The sequence below is a fragment of the Panthera onca genome, chromosome C1, assembly GCF_046562875.1.
Source record: "Panthera onca isolate mPanOnc1 chromosome C1, mPanOnc1 haplotype 2, whole genome shotgun sequence".
Taxonomy (NCBI): domain Eukaryota; kingdom Metazoa; phylum Chordata; class Mammalia; order Carnivora; family Felidae; genus Panthera; species Panthera onca.
Window position 1 is genome coordinate 146103140 of NC_138346.1, and position 19075 is coordinate 146122214.

At 39.4% G+C, this 19075-nt stretch overlaps 1 protein-coding gene across 2 annotated transcripts; it reads left to right on the forward strand.

Moving 5' to 3' along the window:
• The first annotated feature begins 3540 nt into the window (after positions 1-3540).
• LOC132672362 (uncharacterized) lies at positions 3541-16610 on the forward strand. 2 transcript variants are annotated; one of them, XM_060624323.3, is made up of 6 exons: positions 3541-3961; positions 7935-8152; positions 9195-9279; positions 9621-9811; positions 10761-10940; positions 14849-16610. In XM_060624323.3, exons 2-5 carry the CDS (start codon positions 8063-8065, stop codon positions 10932-10934), a joined length of 540 nt encoding a protein of 179 aa, XP_060480306.1. In that variant the 5' UTR covers positions 3541-3961; positions 7935-8062; the 3' UTR covers positions 10935-10940; positions 14849-16610. The 2 variants fall into 2 exon arrangements, with proteins under 2 accessions (XP_060480306.1, XP_060480305.1); XM_060624322.3 differs by lacking the exon at positions 14849-16610 and adding an exon at positions 13585-14579 and having other exon boundaries at positions 3553-3961.
• Positions 16611-19075: the final 2465 nt, after the last annotated feature.

Consider the following 19075-nt stretch of genomic DNA (forward strand, 5'->3'; position numbering starts at 1 on the left):
ATAGGGGCACTTGTACCCCAATGTTTATAGCAGCACTCTCAACAATAGCCAAATTATGGAAAGAGCCTAAATGTCCATCAACTGATGAATGGATAAAGAAATTGTGGTTTATATACACAATGGAGTACTACGTGGCAATGAGAAAGAACGAAATATGGCCTTTTGTAGCAACGTGGATGGAACTGGAGAGTGTGATGCTAAGTGAAATAAGCCATACAGAGAAAGACAGATACCATATGTGTTCACTCTTAGGTGGATCCTGAGAAACTTAACAGAAACCCATGGGGGAGGGGAAGGAAAAAAAAAAAAGGAGGTTAGAGTGGGAGAGAGCCAAAGCATAAGAGACTGTTAAAAACTGAGCACAAACTGAGGGTTGATGGGGGGTGGGAGGGAGGGGAGGGTGGGTGATGGGTATTGAGGAGGGCACCTTTTGGGATGAGCACTGGGTGTTGTATGGAAACCAATTTGACAATAAACTTCATATATTGAAAAAAAAAACAAAAAAAGAAACTGAGATATTCCCTGGATGATGAGCCAGAGATAATTATGTTACCAAAACTAGAAACAGTCTCAGAAAAAAACAAAAAAATTTAAACTGCCTAAAGGGTTTCAGTTGGGAAATACAAATGTTATATCTACTCTAAGCAGCTATTCAACACCACCCCCACCACACAGACACACACACACACACACACACACACACACACAGAGGCATGCAAAAGATCTCCAAATAGAAATATAAACAAGCAAAAAAAATGCACATTAAAAACAGACACATATATAAATGGCAATATTTTTGTTAAAAAAATCATGAAAGAGGATCTCTAAAAAGCATATGAAAAGACACGTCATTCATAAGTCATTAAAAACACAACACATTACTATCACTCATCTACCAAATGAAGAAAAGGCAGACCTTACTGAGGTTTGGCGAGCTTGCACAGCACCTGGAATGTTCTACACTACTGGTGCAGATATAAATTGGCACAACCATGAGACTGTTTGACCAGTGTCTGTCAGATCTATTGGGCGGAACACGTGCTCTTCAGCAACCCATTCATAGGTATATACAGAAGGAGAATGTGCAGGCATGATGTGATCTACAAGATGCATGCAAGAATGTTTATAGCAGCCAAGAAAACAGTAACTGCTCTAAAGTCTGTCAATAAATGAGGGGATAAATAAATTACAGAAGATCCTTACTGCTGAATACTATACAGCATAGAAAATAAACAGTCTGTAGCTATACACAAAAATATGGGCAAATCTCACACGCGTAATATTGAGTATAAGACACGAGACATTACAGAATACATACTTCAGGGATCCAGCTGTATCAAGTGCCAAACAAAGCAGAATAGTTGTTCCCTTGATGTGGTCAGGGAGAGACAGTGGTGACAGAGGGAGCAGGCGGAGAGAAAGGTCTCCTGCAATCGCCACCATCTTAGCAGAGCTTTCAGGGTTTCAGCACAAGGTCAAAGCTTCTGCATCAGAAGGTCACTTGCTATTTGAAAAGCTACTTTGGGGCTGCTGAGCTCCTGACTCTAGTATATCAAGTCAGAACAGGAGCAGAGCTTTCCATCATGAGGTACATACTGTCTGACCATCCAAATCTCAAGTTTATTTGGGTGGCTACCAGACAAAACAAAGTTACATGAGCAGGTGGCCTAATTCCCATATCAGCAACCTCTATCACACTGCTGACTCTCCCTCCACCAGATTCATTGTGCAATGAGGAATTCTCTGAGACTCACTGAATTTCATTCCGGGTAGGCTGGCAGGACTGAGCCCCAGGAGCTCAGAGTGGCACCATAACACATCCTTGGATTTGTTTACTTTCTTTCCTTCCTTGCTTCACTCTTTGCTACAGTCTCCTGGTTGTGCGTGAGGCCTTGCATATGCAGAAATAATGCCTTCTGAAAGGCTATGGACAAAGGATAATTTTATCAGCTCGAGGTATTTAAGCATAAATTCTAGCTTAGCATGGGCTCATCAGTAAACTATGATGACTCAGAGGTCAGAGGTGACTTTTAAGAAGTCTATCTTAAAAACTAAATGAAAGAAAATTTTTATTTTTTTAAAATGTTTATTTTTGAGAGAGAGAGAGAGTGCAAGCAGAAAGGGGCAGAGAGAGAGGAAGACACAGAATCCAGAGCAGCTCCAGGCTCTGAGCTGTCAGCACGGAGCCCAACGCAGGGCTCAAACCCACTAACAGTGAGATCATGACCTGAGCCTAAGTCAGATGCTTAACTGACTGAGCCACCAGGTGCCCCTAAGTGAAAAATACTTTAAAACATAACCAAGCAGAGCCATGAGTGGCCACATATGGCAAGCTCATCAGACCATACAGAATTAGTCTCAGTAAGGGGCTCCTGGGTGGCTCAGTTGACTTCCACTCAGGTCATGATCACTCAGTTCATGGGTTCGAGCCCCACATAGGGCTCCATGCTGACAGTGCCCAGCCTGGTTGGGATTCTCTCTCTCCCTCTCCCATGCATGTGGTCTCTATCTCAAAATAAACACAACTTAAAAAAAAAAAAAAACAAAGAATTAGTCCAGCCAAGTCACTAAACAAAGTATAAAGCCATCAACAATCTCTTCAGGGGACACTGGAGTCCACATCACATTATTTATAATGTCCAGTTTTCAAAACAAATTATGAGACATGCAAAGAAACAGAAAAGTTGGCCTAATCGTAGGAAAAAAAGTTAATAGAAACCATCTCTTGGGGCTTTAGCAGACAAATACCTTATTTAACAGGCAAATACATCAAAGCAGCTATTATGAGTATGTTTAAAGAACTAAAGGTAACTATGTTTAAAGACCCAAAGTGTGTTGAAAATGACTCATGGTATAGAAGATACTAATAACAAGAAGAAGTTAACCAAAATAATGAAATAGAAAGTGGCTCAAAAACCAGATTTGATCTGGCAAAGGGAAGATCTGTGAACTGAAGATAAATCAACAGAGAGAACCCATTTTGAGGAACAGAAAAGAAAAAGGAATTAAGAATAATAGAGCCTCAGTGACTGTGAGGCATCACCAGGCATGCAAATATAGGCAGAATGGAAGTCTCATCAATAGATAAAAGGTAGAAAGTGTTAGAAAAAATATATGAAGGAATAATAACCAGAAACATGCATAATTTCTGAAAAACATTAATCGACTCATTCAAGAAGCTCCATGAATTCCAAGACATAAAAGTACAACAGAATGCACACCTACAGACATCGTAGTCCTGGAAAAGGATCGAGTCTAGGGAGGACTCAAACTACCCACATTTTGACTTCAGTCTGTACTTTCTAACTGATTAAGTTCTCTTAAGACCAGCAAGACCCTGGGTGATTGACCCCAAGACAATGATCCACCTGACCTTTGCTGCCCAGTTGCACCTACCTACCACTTTGTCCCACATTTTCCTTATATGAACCTGGAAATATTTTTTGGCACTTTGGGGACAGCCTTTGGGACACAAGTCCACTGTCTTCCCAGTGTCGGCCTCCCTGAAACAAATTCCTTTCCTGACTCGCCACCACTCTTCTCTCTGCCTTTGGGTTTTGTCAATGGCCAGCTGCCAAACCTAGTCTGCTTGCGGCCTCTGGAGCCAGCAGCTCTGTGCCCTTGGTCTCAGGCAGCAGTCCCTTTGTGGACAGGCGAGCTGGGGAGAAAATAAAGCTGGTTTGGTGCAATTTCCTAGGGCCTAACTGCAGAGTCATCGGGCTGCTCTCACTTGCTTCACCCTCATACCTTCTCTGGCTCTGGCGTCTGGGTTCCAGCAGGTTTTCCCCAAATAATTAAAAATAGCATGAAGTGCTTTTACTTTCAGGTTCAGCTTTATGTTCATTTCCTTTCTTAACAACCTCAGTTTGTTTTCAGCTTCTGTGGGAGAAGAAAACAGCAAGGGTGAGTTAAGAGGTACCTGGATGCTCATTCTTGAACAGAACAGCAATCTATGGCTCAGGTATGTTCATTTCTAAACTGTCTTTTACATGCACTTTAGGTTTGGGCTTAAAACCCTAATTTCTGACATAAACATGAGAACTCAGAAGAGGAATGCAATAGATACGTGTAAATATGTAAGCTATAAAACCTTGTGTTTGAGATTTTCCACTTAATGCTGTTACATATTCTTGTTCTAAAATCTACACATTAAAAAAAATCTGAATTACAGAGGAAGTTTAAGACTACAATGAATTCTTACACACCATTCACTTGGATTTGCCCCTGTGGTGATATTTTGTGACATCTGCATGCTCTCTTTCTAAATAGATATGTAAGTTTTTCTATTAACATTCTTATTCTGATTATTATTTGGAGCAATAAGTAACAGAGGCTGTGACTCTTCACCACTAAATACTTTGGCACGTAGATCTTGGGATCCAGACATGCTTCTACTTTCTTTCTTTGGATCCATCTCATTCCCCCACAGCCATTCCTACCTCTCCCTCTGGCTACTATTCCGTCACTCTGGTAAGGACATCCCTGGCCATCCTGCTAATGCTTGCAGTGAATTCTCTGGGTATTTAACATAGCTAACCTCTCCCTTCTTCTAGGGCTCACTCTGTCTGCGTTGCCTCTGAAACCCCATGGTCTGCCAGTGCTGTCACCCCTTATAGTTCCCAGAGGCTTTTCTTCTTTTGTATTCCCAAACTGAATTAAGTCGTCTCCACTTGTAATTCAATGAACCCCTATCACTCACATCTCTCTCTCTCTCCTCAGGATTATTTCAGTTTAACCGGTGTACCATGTGCCCAACATGGGGACCAGGCAGAGAACAGAATAGTCAGGACACCTTTCTCCTCAAGCTTAGACCTTGGTGGAGATGATTAGAGTTGTGATCAACAGTAAAGTATAATCCTTGTTGCATTGTCCGTCATCTTCCTAGTTTGAGATGGTTACTGGGAAGTAGTGTTAACTATCCCCTTGTAACCATTCTTCCTTTCTCCCCTACTAATAGAACTCCTGCTTCTTTGCCATGCACATAGTTTCCCAGAATAATGATGGCAATTCCAGCCTCTCTTGTGGTTGTGTACGGGAATATGGATAACCTAAGAAGCGATTTAGTTTACATAAACTTTACATAGTAAGGTAAAGAGTTAGTATTCTCTGCTTAGAATACAAATGACAGCACACCAGGGACTGCCCCTTACAGATGGTTGAGCATATGATAGGATCTGAAGCTTCCGTCCTTATGAAACACAACTACATACCATCCCCAGACTACTAACCCTGAAATTTATGAGGGAGAAATAAGTGTAAACTGCTTATGACACATTTCTTTCCTAACTGTCACAGCTAAGCCTAATTCTAACCTAATAGTTATCTTAGTATCACTCTGAGGGCAGGGGCTGCAGCTTATTTATCTTTTAATCCAAGCACACAAGCACAACATGTGGCAAATAATAGATGTTCAACCAATGAGTTGAAGTAAAAAAAAAGGAGGGGGCACAGTGAATGGGACTAGATATCAAGGAATAAAAATATGAAAAGATATCTTTCATAAACCTGAGCTGAACTGGAGCCCTTGGTGAAGCACTGAGCTGTGCCAGGAGAGAGCCAGGTCTAGAAACTGCTGAGTGGTTTGCAGCTGTCATCCTGACTCTGCAGAAACAAGAGGAGCCCATCAGGTCACAATAATACATTAGAGCAGGTATTGTGAAGATAGGAGAGTCAACAGAAATCCCGTAGAAGTTACTGATCATGGCATATGGGTAACCAATGTTTTTGAAGAAAATTATCTTGCCAGGTAATTGGGTGTCAAACATAGAATAGTAAAACAGACCTTCAGGCTTCTAGTCATGGGTCTACCATTTATTCACTATGTGCTTTTGGCAAATACCTTACTTTGACTTTCTGATCTCATTTGCAAAGTGAGTAGAAGAAGCCTACTTTGCAGGTTCTTGTTAGAATCAATGAGAGCAACACATCGGAGACTGGTGATACCCAGGATTTTGTCTCTAGCTTCATCAGAGATTTGGAGAATAATGCAGGCAGCACTCTGCAGATGGCCAATGGTAGCCCGCATTTTGTGCCATGGAAAAGTACAGAAGTGCTGATGTATTCATGCTTCGGATAACTCTGAGGCTAGAGAATGACTTTGTGGTCTTATTTTACTGTGAAGCTCTTCTGGGTTTGCAATTTTCCATTGTATCTGAGGAGACAACCTGTATGAGAAATGCTCTTCTCAGAGATTAAATATATATAATATATAATATATAATATATAATATATTATATATAATATATAATATATAATATATAATATATAATATATATAATATATAATATATAATATATATAATATATAATATATAATATATATAATATATAATATATAATATATATAATATATAATATATATATTCCAAGAAAACTAAATTTCCAACAATTAATTCCTCAAAGTCGGTAGAATTTTAGTAGGAATATATACAATCTCATTCACCCTCCTTCACCTCATATCTACTTTATTTTTATTTTTATTGATATAAATGACATATAACATTTTATAAGTTTAAGGTATAAAACTTGTTGAATTGATATATTTATATATTGCAACATGATTACAATCATATTAGTCTTAACTAACATCTCTATCATGTCACTTAATTATCATATGTGTGTGTATGTGTGTGCTTAGCAACTTTGAAGTTTATAATCTGGTGTTGTTGTCTATAATCACTATGCTGTGCACCTCTAGGACTTATTTATTTACTAGTTGCAAGTTTATACCCTTGTAAACCACAAACCTCCACTTCCCCCACCTCCCAGCCCCTGGTAATTACCCTTCTACTGTCTTTATGAGTTCAGGTTTTTTAGATTCCACATACAAGTGCTGTCATAGAGTATTTGACTTATCTCACTTACTATAATGCCCTTGAGGTCCATACATGTCACAAACAGCAACATTTCCTTATTTCTCATGCCTGAACAATATCCCACTGTATATATGTACAGAATTCCTTTATCCATTCATCTATTGATGGATATTTAGGTTTCCATATCTTGGCTATTGTCACTTATGCTGCAATAACATGAGAGTGCATATATCTCCTTGAGATCCTGATTTCAATTCTTTTAGATAAATACCCCTAAGTGGGATTGCTGGATAATACGGTAGTTCTATTTTATTTAATTTGAGAGAGAGAAAGAGTGAGTGAGTGTGAGTGTGTGTGTGTGAGAGAGAGAGAGAGAGAGAGCAGGCAAGGGGAGGAAAGGGAGGAAGAGACAGAGTCCCAAGCAGGCTCTGCACTGACAGCACACAGAACCTGGAGGGGGAGGTGAGGGGTTCAGTCTCACAAACCATGAGATCATGACCTGAACCGAAATCAAGAGTCAGATGCTTAACTGACTGAGGCACCCAGATGCCCCATGGTAGTTATTTTTTAATTTTATGGAACCTCCATACTGTTTTCCATAGTGGCTGAACCAATTTACAATGTACATTTCTACCATCCGTGTACAAAGGTTGTCTCATTTCCACATCGTCACTAATGATTATCTCTTGTCTTCTTACTATTAGCCATTCTAACAGGTGTGAGGTGACATCTCATTCTGCTTTTGAGATATCTCTTATTTTCCTGATGATTAGTGATCTTTTCATTTACTGTTGGCTATTTGGATGTCTTCTTTGGAAATATGCCTGTGTAGTTCTTCTGCTGATTTTGTAATTGATTGTTATTAAGTTGTGTGGTTGTCCACTATGTTTTTATGCCTCATTTGGAAATTCTTTTTCCAAAAGATATCAGAGCATGTTAACTGAGAATAGATACTGAAAATTTTTAAGTGCAGTGATCAGGAGGAAAACACTTATTTAGTAGGAGGAGATGGGATTTATAAAAAGTTTCAAACTTCATAGCGTCTTTAAAAAATCATTTTAGAATTTATAGTTTCTAATTTTGAATCTCATTGATACCCTAAACTTCTTGCCTCATTCAGGGCTGGGGATTCTGGTGACCTTAGTGGATGCCTTCAACAGCGGAGCGGTTCCCTCTCTGGAGAACACGGTGATATCTGTGTCCTAGTGTGAGGACTCAGTGGCTCTGCAGAGTGAGGTTCCCACAGAAATGGTCGTGGCAGTACCAGACCTGGGCTATGGAGCCGCCCCCACGGAGCAGCCCCCCCAAAATGACGAGGAGTTATGGAAGAAGTACATGGTACTTAGTCTTAATAGTTGATTCTTCATGTTACCCCCTCTACCTAAAGGGTACCTGATTGGCCATAGATTAGCTAACATTCACAGCAGAAGGATGCTGATTATTCTGAATAAGAGAGTTAAAAGGACACTATTACTCTATTTTATCTCCTTCTCCTCCAAACGCAGGCACTTTATCTGGAAATCTGTCTAATCTCTGAAGCAAAGTCAGTACAGACACTCAGATGGCCTCCTTGACGGAACATCTAGTTTCCCTGTGGGCTTGAAACATGCTTCAGTTATTTTGAGCTGGCTACTTTTCTGTGCACTCTCACCCATTCAATCCAAAGTTCTCTGGGAAGATTGTTACCAGATCATTCTTTACCTTTATTTTACTTTGAGTTGTATGACTGTGAATCATGCCTTGTAGATAGCATTACAGGATGCCATAGCTGCACAGAGCCATAGAGATCATATAATACAAACTCAACATTTCACAAGGAAGGCTCAGGGAGTTCAGAAACTTAACCAATAGTCTTGAAGGAGTATTTCTGAGATGGTAGTAATTCAAGTTTCATTGAACAGTAATTCACACACCATAAGTTTCATGCAGTGAAAATGTACAATTGACAAAAATGTACAAATGTAAATGTACAGTGATTTCTTTCACACAAGGAAGGTGGTCTAAGAAATCTTCCTGGAAGAGGAGTGTGACATACATTTTGAAAGATTTGTACGTATCATCCAGGGTGGAAGTTACTGGAGGAGTCACAAGCAGGAAAAAAAAAACCCAGCATGTGAAAAATATGAAAGCATCTGAGGTTACACGTCTGGAAAACTGCAATTTCTTCTGACTGGTGGAACCTACCACGAGTGGAGGGAAGCAGCATTGGCAGACGAGGCTGGAGGAATAGTGAGACAGGCAGGGTCTTAGAACATGCATTTGTAGGTGGGGGGCGGGGAACAGCTAGGGAATTTGATCAGAGCAGTTTTTTTCTCAGAATATTTCAATGGAAGTTCAGGTTAGACCTGCCTGATATGTCTCTGCCCTTTGTGGTTCCCAGAGTTTAGTGCAGATGAAGAAGGAACTAGAGGGAAGCTGCATGAAGAAAGATGAGCTTCTCCATGAAGCACGAGAAGCCTTAGCAGGTATGGGGAGGGCTCTGGGCATGATGGGGAGGGAGGTTCCTGCCAGGCCCTCTGAGACCTCTGACAGGAAGATCTTCTCGAAGCAAGGAGTTTCCTCTCCTGTGGAAGACATGCTCTGCTAAATCTGAAAATAATAAGACAAGGTGTGGTTGTTCGTCGGCCAGCCAGTCAGGGGGCCTTTCCCACCTTGTTCTCAAACCTGCCCTGGATGTGTGGTCACGAGTTAAATTTGGACATTTCTGTCTGCTCTTCCCAGACAGTTTGGTGTCTGAGAAAGTGGTGGTTGTGGGACAGAGGGTTGTTGCTTTCAGGCTTAACCATTGTTTTCTTGCCTGGAGCAGAGGAGCAAGCCAAAAGAGAGACAGCTGAGAAGGAAAAGCGGCTTCTTGAGAAAAGGTGTAAAATGCTGCAGCAAAAGTTAGAGACTCTAGAAACAATTTTCCAGGAATCCATGGCCCAAATGAGAGAGGAGATAAAGAGAGAGAGAAAAAACCTTCTGAGAGGGCAGAATGAGAGGATTCAGAGGCTGGAGGTAAGCCTGGCTCGGGTCTGGGCAGTGACTGCAGAAGAAAGCCCTGGAACCCTAGCAAGGGAGGACTGAAAGTTAAAGCAAAGCCAGACAGAGAAGCACTGCTGTCATTTACTGCACCCAATTCACTACAAGCCCTGAATCTGTAATGGCTTGTGTCAGGGCACGTGGGCTGTGTTCACGCTGAGTTTCTGGAGAGTCCCATAGGAACTTGGTAGCTCCAAGAATTTCCAGAATATAAATCACCTTCCCAGGACATGTGCTGCTGTTCTGAGAGATTCCTGGATGATCTCACGGAGCCAATATCAAATGGGGTCCTCAGATTTATCGTTGAAGATGTCCTAACTGGGTGTATGTAATAAAAGCAGCAATTGGTTCACTTTCCCAAGATTATTGCCAGTTTTCAGGCACCCTACCCACCCAAAGACCCTAAGATAGATCCCTGCTGACCTAAAACCATCAGATATGTATAGACTCAGAAGTGAGGGGGACTGATAGCTCCGAACCTGTAGCTGTCCCCAGGAGAGGATGGCCTGAGTCAGCATGCGACATAGGGGAAATTCTCTCTTCTCCCGACTGGAAGTGTTTGCATCAGATTTCTCAACCAGCTTAGACATTCCCATTATTTCTAAGATGTGGGTGAGCATTTGTGCCATTCAGATGAAAGAGTCCCTCCTAAATAGCATTAATAGAATATCATACAATTGTCCTCACACCTGTTTAGCACCCTCGCAAAACCTTAGTGATGGATGAATATAAGTAAGGTGGTACTGTGCTTCTTATTCTTCAGCCCCAAACCAGGAGATATTCCTGCTGTAAATGATCTAATAAGAGAGAATACTTGAAAAAGGAAAATGCAGATAATTTTATAAACTATTAATATGTAACCTTACTCCTGAAAGTTTGGGATCTTTAAATGTTTTTCTTTTATGAATGTATCACACAATTTTAGGCCCAAACAAAAATCATGACTGGTAACAAGCAACATACTGAAACTGACTGCACTCCAAAGATAATGGAGAACAATGACAGAGAAGATACTTCGCAGCCTTCGTGGTGGCCTCAAATTTGTGAGCTGCTACAAGAGTTGATTTTACTAATGGTCAAGTTTTTCTCTTGTATGTAATTTCAGGTAATTTTCACAAGTTTTCATAACAGCTTTTTGATATAGCTTATTTTCACGCATATGTACCTTTTCTATTTTTCAGCAAAATTTAACAGAAAAATAGAAAAGTAGAAAACAGAAAAAAAAGAAATGCCCTACTATAGGGCATCAATGGTTGACAAAAGATAGAGTAAATGTGGCTGGACAGTTAATTTAAATGGATGTGGAAATAACTGATTAGAAGACAAAGAGAAGGTCAAATTTGTAGCCTCCTGGAAAGAAACACATTGGAATATATTTATCAAGAAGTGCTTCTGAAAGTTGCATCTGAATAATTACTCAAATAGATATCCATAGTGTGTTCTTGAGTAGGACGGGACAGCACCATATGCAAAGCAATTCTTTCTTGGTTTACCTGTAAATTTTATGCATTGCAAGTTAAAATTTCAAAAAGGCTAATTGTAAAATTTAAACAGAGCTGATCAAAAAAATCAAAAGCCAAGACAATTCAGAAGAGGTACAATGAAATGTATAGATCTGCAAGAATTAGAACAGTGTGTCACCGAACATAAATATAAAAACATAAGAACAAAACACACCGTGTAGTCTAAAAGTAGACACCCCACCACATATAGGAATTAAGTGCATGTGAACAGTGTTATTTACGTACTTATTTTTTTAAGTATATTTATTTTTTTTTTTTAGAGCAAGAGAAAGCACGTGCATGCACACACACACAAGCAGGGGAGGGGCATACAGAGAGGGAGAGAGAGAATCCCAAGCAGAATGCGCACTGTCAGCCCGCTGCGCCACGTGGGGCTCAATATCACAAATCATGAGATCACGACCTAAGTCAAAATCAAGTCAGTCACTTAATTGACTGAGCCACCCAGGCACTTCCCCCAGTAATTTAAAATAACACTTTGGGGGCACCCGAGTGGCTCAGTCAAACAACAAACTTGATTTTGGCCCTGGCCATGATCTCACAATTTGTGAGATAGAACCCCACAGGCAGCAGGCTGACAGTGCATAGTCTGCTTGGGATTCTCTCTCTCCCTGTCTCTCTCTCTGTGTGTGTTCATTCCCCCACCCCAAAATAAATAAACGTTTTTAAGAAATAAAATAAAAAAGTAAAATCAGTGGGAACATACAGTTCAGTATGAACTACATAACAGCTGTTGTCAGACAACTGGAGAGCTGTGTAGAATAAGAAGGTGAGTAGATCTATTGTAAATTTTGTGTAAAGTAAGTTCCAGCTTGACTTCAGATGAAACATCAAAAAGCTCCACAGAAACAGTAAATGTCAGATAATTATAAAATTATGTTGGAACATCAAATTTATTTTTAAATGCCATAAAACCCAAAGATGTATAAACACTGACAAAAACTACATTAAAATAAAGATAAATTCATTATAGTGAAAAAGAACCTAAAGAAATTCAGAAGCCAAGAATGTTCTGAAGAGACAGCCTTGATTTCTGTCAGAGGAAAGAGCTGATTTATATGAGTTATACATCATAAAGGGCCACAAATCAATAAAAGTGGGCAAGCTTTGAACAGATAGCTTATAGAAAAGCAAGATATTCAAGTAACTCAAAATAAGAGAAATGAAACAAAACTATAAGATGCAATATTTTACCTCCCATGCTATCAAACTGTGTTTCCAATGTTTCTGAAAACCTGTCCTTTCATGGAAGCCCAAATTGTATAATATCTATTGCAAATTGTGTCTAATATATATTAAATGTTAATAGATGTCCATTTTGGCACCACATATTCAGTTTTAAGGTATACACACACACTCTCATACACACACAGAGTCATGAAAATTGTGTATTAATAACATGTCCATTGTGGCATTGTCTGTAACTCTAAAGATTGGAACTACTTATATGTCTATATGGGAGTGGTAATGTAAATTTCAGCACACTTCTACAATGGAAAATTATATAGCCAGAAAATTGAGAAATAGCACGATTTGTAATGACACAGAACAACTTACTAGATCTATTGCAATGTGGAAAAACTGGGGTGCCAACCAATGAGACTAGGGCACTATTTCTGCAAAAAAAAAATGGAATTCATAATACTTATTGGTATACACATGAGGAACTAGCACTGTTGGTTGATTCTAGGGGAAACTAGGTTTCTGAGATCAGGAATGAGAGGAATACTTATTTTATTCGGTATAAACATTTGTATCTCTGGAAATTTTACAAGGAGTATGTAATACTTGTTCAGGAGTATAAGAAAAAAAACCAACGATGCTGTTTATGGTGATGATGATGACAATGATGATGGTATTTAGGAAATTTTACATTCTTAGAAAAGCATCAACCAGTTCAAAAGAGAGGTGTAATAGTGAGGTCCAATACTGGGGGGAAAAACACATATCCTAATCTTGTTTATATTATAGGGTTGAATTCTACTTCCTTAAATTCTTTGAAAAATAAAGTCTGAATAAGAATATGATGCAATTCTGAAACCCCAGCTTGTGTGTCTTCGCTTTCCAACTTCAAATTACAGTTTTAGATGTTAGTTGTATAGTGTGTCTGCGGTGTATCTTGATGTTTTTAGACTTCCCTTTCAGCTGATGTTTGCATGCTTTGCTTTTGTTATAATGAACTACTTCCAACTGCACAAGCTTGACATGTTAACACCTCTATTCTAGATACCTGTGCACAGTATTCAGACTTCTTCCAACAACCTCTACGATCCTCACCTTTATGTTGCAGACTGATTTCTCCATGAAGTCTGGATTTCCTGAATTCTCTCAAGTGGGTTGGGTGGCCCTCCTTTGTGATCTCATTGTACCTATGGCATGATTTTGAAAACTTAAGTTACCCATTGACTCTGTTTCGCTGATGATACCTCACTACTAGGGACAAGTTTATCTTTATCATTGTAATCTTAGTTCCTATTTGCATGTCCAACACTTGATCAGTAACTGCAAAATGATGGTTGAACACATTCCCCACTCTCTAAAGATTCTTTTTTAACAAAAGGTTTATTTATTTATTTTTGAGAGAGAGAGAGAGAGAGAGAGAGAGAGAGAGCAAGCATGAGTGGGGAAGGGGCAGAGAAAGGGGAAGAATGAGAGAATCCCAAGCAGGCTCTGCACTGTCAGCACAGAGCCTGATGTGGAGTTCGAACTCATGAACTGTGAGATCATGACCTGAGCTGAGATAAAGAGTTAGATGCTTAACTGACTGAGCCGCTCAGGTGCCCAGTTCCTGTTTTCTATATATATATCCTCACTAATTATGACAGATGCTTTAAAGGACCCTTAAAACAAAGGGTATAGTTTTTGACATAGAGAACAAAGACGAAAGGAGATGTAGATAAAATTAAATTTCCTCATAACCTGCAGCCCAATGACAAATACTTGAGACAGGGAGAGTATGACATTCCTCCAGGAACTCCCAACTGTGTTAATATTAATGCTTTGCTAGTGGCAGAAACAACCTTACCTCGACAATAGTCAGACTTCCACGATCTTGTAAGTCTTCTTTAATATATGAAAATCCTCTTGGAGACTTTCTTTTTCTCTACCCCTCCCACCTTAAAAGTATGTAATCAATCACTCCTCACAACCCCAGTACAACTCCTTCTCTCCAGGAGTCCTGTCCCTGTGCTTCAATTAAAGACACCTTTTTGCACCAAAAATGTCTCAAGAATTCTTTCTTGACTGTTCACTCCTGAACCCTACATCAAATCACATAAGTTTTAAGATTCTAATACAAAGGGTGTGGAATGAATTAGGACTACAATTCCTAGGAAATAGGACTGTGAGGATATGCATGCTAATTGAGACTTGCTATAATTGAGACTTGCTACAGTGTTCTTCCTGAGAGAAGGGCTGATTCATCATGTATTCAGTTCGAGTTTCCTATGACAACTACTCATGAATGACATCACTCACTTTTGACTCACAGGTCAAAGGAAAACATTTAAAAGAAAATATGAAAAGATACTCAACATCACTCATCATCAGGGAAATGCAAATCGAAATGACAAGATATCACCTCACACCTATCAGAATGGCTAAAATCAACAACACAAGAAAAAACAAGTATTGGTGAAGATGTGGAGAAAAAGGAACCCTCGTGCACTGCTGATGGGAATCTACACTGGTGCAACCACTGTGGAAGACAGTACGGAGGTTCCTCAAAAAATTAAAAATAGAACTACCCTACAATCCAGTAATCACATTACTGGGTATTTACCCAAAAAACCATGAAAACACAAATTCAAAGGGATACATGCACCCCTATGTTTATGGCAGCATTATCCGCAACAGCCAAACCATGGAAGCAGCCCGTGTCCACTGATAGATGAAGGGATAAAGAAGATGTGGTATATGATGTGGGAAACAAAGGCAAAAGAAAAAAATTATATTTCCTTACAACTTACAACCCACTGACAAGTCCTTGAGACAGGCAGAGTGACCTTCCTCTAGAACTCCACTGCCTCAATGATGATACTTGGCTGAGGGCAAAAGGCGATCTTAGCTTAACATTATCCTGACCTCCAGGATCCTGTAAGTCTACTTTAACATATAAAAATTCCTTTGGAAACTTCTTTGATCTCTACCCCCCAAGATATAGGTGGGCAATCCTACTCCAAGCTTATGTGGCCCACTGATATACATCTGAAGGGTCTCATGACTGAGTTTTTACTAAATGGTAATAAATGACCTTTTCCTAACAGCAGCTAGCCCCCTCCAGGTCCTTAAAACCTTGTTTCCAAAATACCTTGGAGATTTATGCTATCTCTAACCCCCGCCCAACCTGAAGGTATATAATCAGTCACTGGTTTCAACCCCAGTGCGACTCTTTCTGTCCACTGGACCTGTCCAATATCTAATAAAAAAGAGATCAATGAAGTTGTTGCTGATATCTCTTTATGCTTGTTTATGATCCATCATCCTTGAATTACTCACAATCAGGGAATTTTTCCTATATGAATATTCCTTTTTATCTGATAAACCCATGTGCCCTTCTGATGTTTTGAAATTGCAGTTGTTTTCTTCATTCCCACATGGATACATTCTTTCTGATTTTAGTAGTTCTCCATATGTCCTCTCTAACGACTTGACACAGGCATGTTGCAAGGATGTGTAACATTTTTTGTGTGTATGATTTTAGGTAGTGTTTTGGTGAGGGCTTCAAGAAGCTCCAATTAACTACATATACTCTGAACTTCCATTAGGGATTTTAATCAGCTTGTCTATTAAAAAAATCAAATATATTCATATTCTAGGGTTTTCAAACTGAGCTATTATTCTTAGGGATAATTTAATGTGACAATGAGGAAGCAAAAGGCAAGCTGAGGTCAAAACACAAGATAACACCCTGAAACACCCGCCCCCCCCCCCCCCCACCAGGTGGGATATGTGTGACATTCCTTATGTACTCCTGGCTTCCCAAAACAAAGGAAAGGGAAAAACAAATGGTCAACTGATAGAGATCACAGTAGTGTAGGACATGAGTCTCCATCAGTTGGCAACTGTCTTCATGATTTATAAGAAAAAGGCAATCTCCAGAAACCTATAGATGCAACTTCCTAGAGCCCTAACATCACCCTCCTCTTCCATAGGATAGAAAATCCTATATAATCAGTCACTCCTCAAAACCCCAGTGCAGCTCTTTCTGCCCACGAGTCCCGTCCTCATGCTATAATAAAAACACCTTTTTGCACTGAAAATGTCTCAAGATTTCTTTGTTGGCCATTGGCTCCTGAACCCTACTTCAAACCACATCAACAAGAAGCAGATTCGATTTTAATTAAAACAGAAATAATAATTATTGAGTGATTAGTACTACATATAAAGTCCAGAAATTAAGCATTTAGGACACTGAGACATGTCTGATTGATAACTTGTATCAAAGGTACCAGGAGAAATTCCAGATTAGAACTGTTTCATTACTTTGGTTTTTATGTCAATTTGTGGTGAGGAAAAGAAAAAAATCCTGCAGTTGTCAACTTATAAGGTATTTTATTTAAATGACTTTTTGTTAGTGATCATTGCTAGTAGTGTCTTCATCATTTAAAGGAGATGTACCACAACTGTACAGTCTCTAAAATAGACATGAAGGACTACTTTGGAATTTTTGTAAACAGATGTGGAACAGTAAGTGTGAAGTGACCTCATGCCTTCTCATCTTCTAGTTAACTAGATATCTTTATAGAGACGAAGGGACTTACTCGTAATAATATAGATTTGTTAGCCAGTAATACTTTACTGCACAGATATTTGCAGATTCAAGGTCACAGAAAACAAATATGAAAACAAAGCATTGTATTCACCTTGGGCACTGTGATGCGATATAACAAATATACATTTGGTCTTTATCTCAGGTTCCTGGCACAGAGTTTTTAAAACTCTCGGAATTTCCTGAGTCATTGGAATGATTAGAGCACTTTTTCGTTATTCTTAATAATCCTCTTTCAACTACAAGGGAGTTTATGGTAATGGAATAACCTGGGAAGATGAAGGCTGGTAACCAGGGTAACTAATTATGTGATTAGAGGGTTAGGATTTTCAGCCCTTCTCCCCAAGGGGCAACAAGAGGTGAGGGGTTGCAGACTGACTTAATCACCAATCATGCTTGTATAATGAAGCCCCATAAAACCCCTAAACAATGGTGTTTGGAGAGTTTCTGGGTTGGTGAACACATGGAGATCCCGGGATAGTGGTGTGACCTGAGAGGGCATGGAAGCTGTGTTGCTTTATACCTTGCCCTCTGTAGTTCTTCTTCTGGAGCTTTTTATCTGTATCCTTTATAATAAAACAGTAAACACAAGTGTTTCCCTGAGTTCTCTGCACAACTCCAGGAAATTATCAAACCCAAGGAGGGGATCATGGGAACCTTCAAACTATAGTCAAGTTGGTCATAAGTACCATAGGCCTGGGACTTGTGATTTTGAAAAAAAAAAAATTTATGTTTTAACTTATTTCTGAGAGACAGAGAGAGAGAGACTTGCACACACACACAAGTCCCGGGAGGGGGGTGCAGAGAGAGAGGGAGACACAGAATCTGAAACAGGCTCCAGGCTATGAGCTGTCAGCACAGAGCCTGACACGGGGCTCAAAGTCATGAACCGCAAGATCATGACCTGAGCCGAAGTCGGACGCCAAACCAATTGAGCTACCCAGGCATCCCAGTGGAACTTGTGATTGATGTCTGAAGTGGTACCGAGCCACTACCCTGTGGGGTCTGATGCTAACTCCACGTAGACACTGTCAAATTGATTTGAATTGTAGGACACCCATGTAGAGTATGAAGAGCTGGAGACGTGGTAGTTAATATGGAAAAAACCCACACATTTAGTGTCAGAAGTGTTCTAGGTGCAGAGGAACAGTTTTCCTTTAGAAAACAAATTAGTTTTTTTAGAAAACTCTAAGCTACATTAGTGCATCTGTGGTTAAAGGACCAGGGATGTGTTAGGAATGCCAGTATCTTCTGTTTGTTTCATGTGGTGAGGTAAATGAGAGTTAACCACAGTACTGTTTGAAAAAAATAAAAATAAGACACTGAAATCTTTTCCTGCTTGTTGTATCTACTCACCATTCAATTCAGAAAACAGAAACCATCAGAATTCTTGCCAGATGAAGACAAAGTCCTCAGTTCTGTTTGCTGCAGTTTATATGACTGACTTCACAAGGTCATGGAAAGACAGAATAACTATACTCTCTCCTCTAAGAAAAAGTACACAATGTGGTCATCTACATGACAATAATTTAAAAAATTCTCTTTGCTGGAATAGCATATATTATTCATCTTGCCATGTAGTATGTTTAAACACCTAAACAGCAATAGCAAAAGCTAAGCATCATCAGATTTAGAAAAAAATGAGGCAAAACAGGGAAATAATCAGAAAGTAGAGTTGAGAAGATTAGATATTTGTCTGCACCTTGCAAAACGTAAGTGCATGGTTTCAATGTCAATAGAGCCAGAGTTCTTAGAAACAGACCTATCTAAAGTCATGTTTCTGAGTCAGTAAATAATAATATTTTAATAAAAAGACAAAATACACACATACACATATACATGAGACTTTTATTTCAGGTAGCTGTACTCTTCCAATTTATATACACATGTAACTCCCACAAGACTAAAATGGAGAACATTAACATCCCATAAGCTTCCCTTATTCGA

Excerpts from the sequence above, each read along its gene's own strand:
- LOC132672362 (XM_060624323.3), top strand. The coding sequence starts at position 8,063 with ATGGTCGTGGCAGTACCAGACCTGGGCTATGGAGCCGCCCCCACGGAG. Across the intron at positions 8,153-9,194 it reads AGTTATGGAAGAAGTACATG|AGTTTAGTGCAGATGAAGAA; the intron begins GTACTTAGTCTT and ends TGTGGTTCCCAG. Across the intron at positions 9,812-10,760 it reads AGAGGATTCAGAGGCTGGAG|GCCCAAACAAAAATCATGAC; the intron begins GTAAGCCTGGCT and ends ACACAATTTTAG.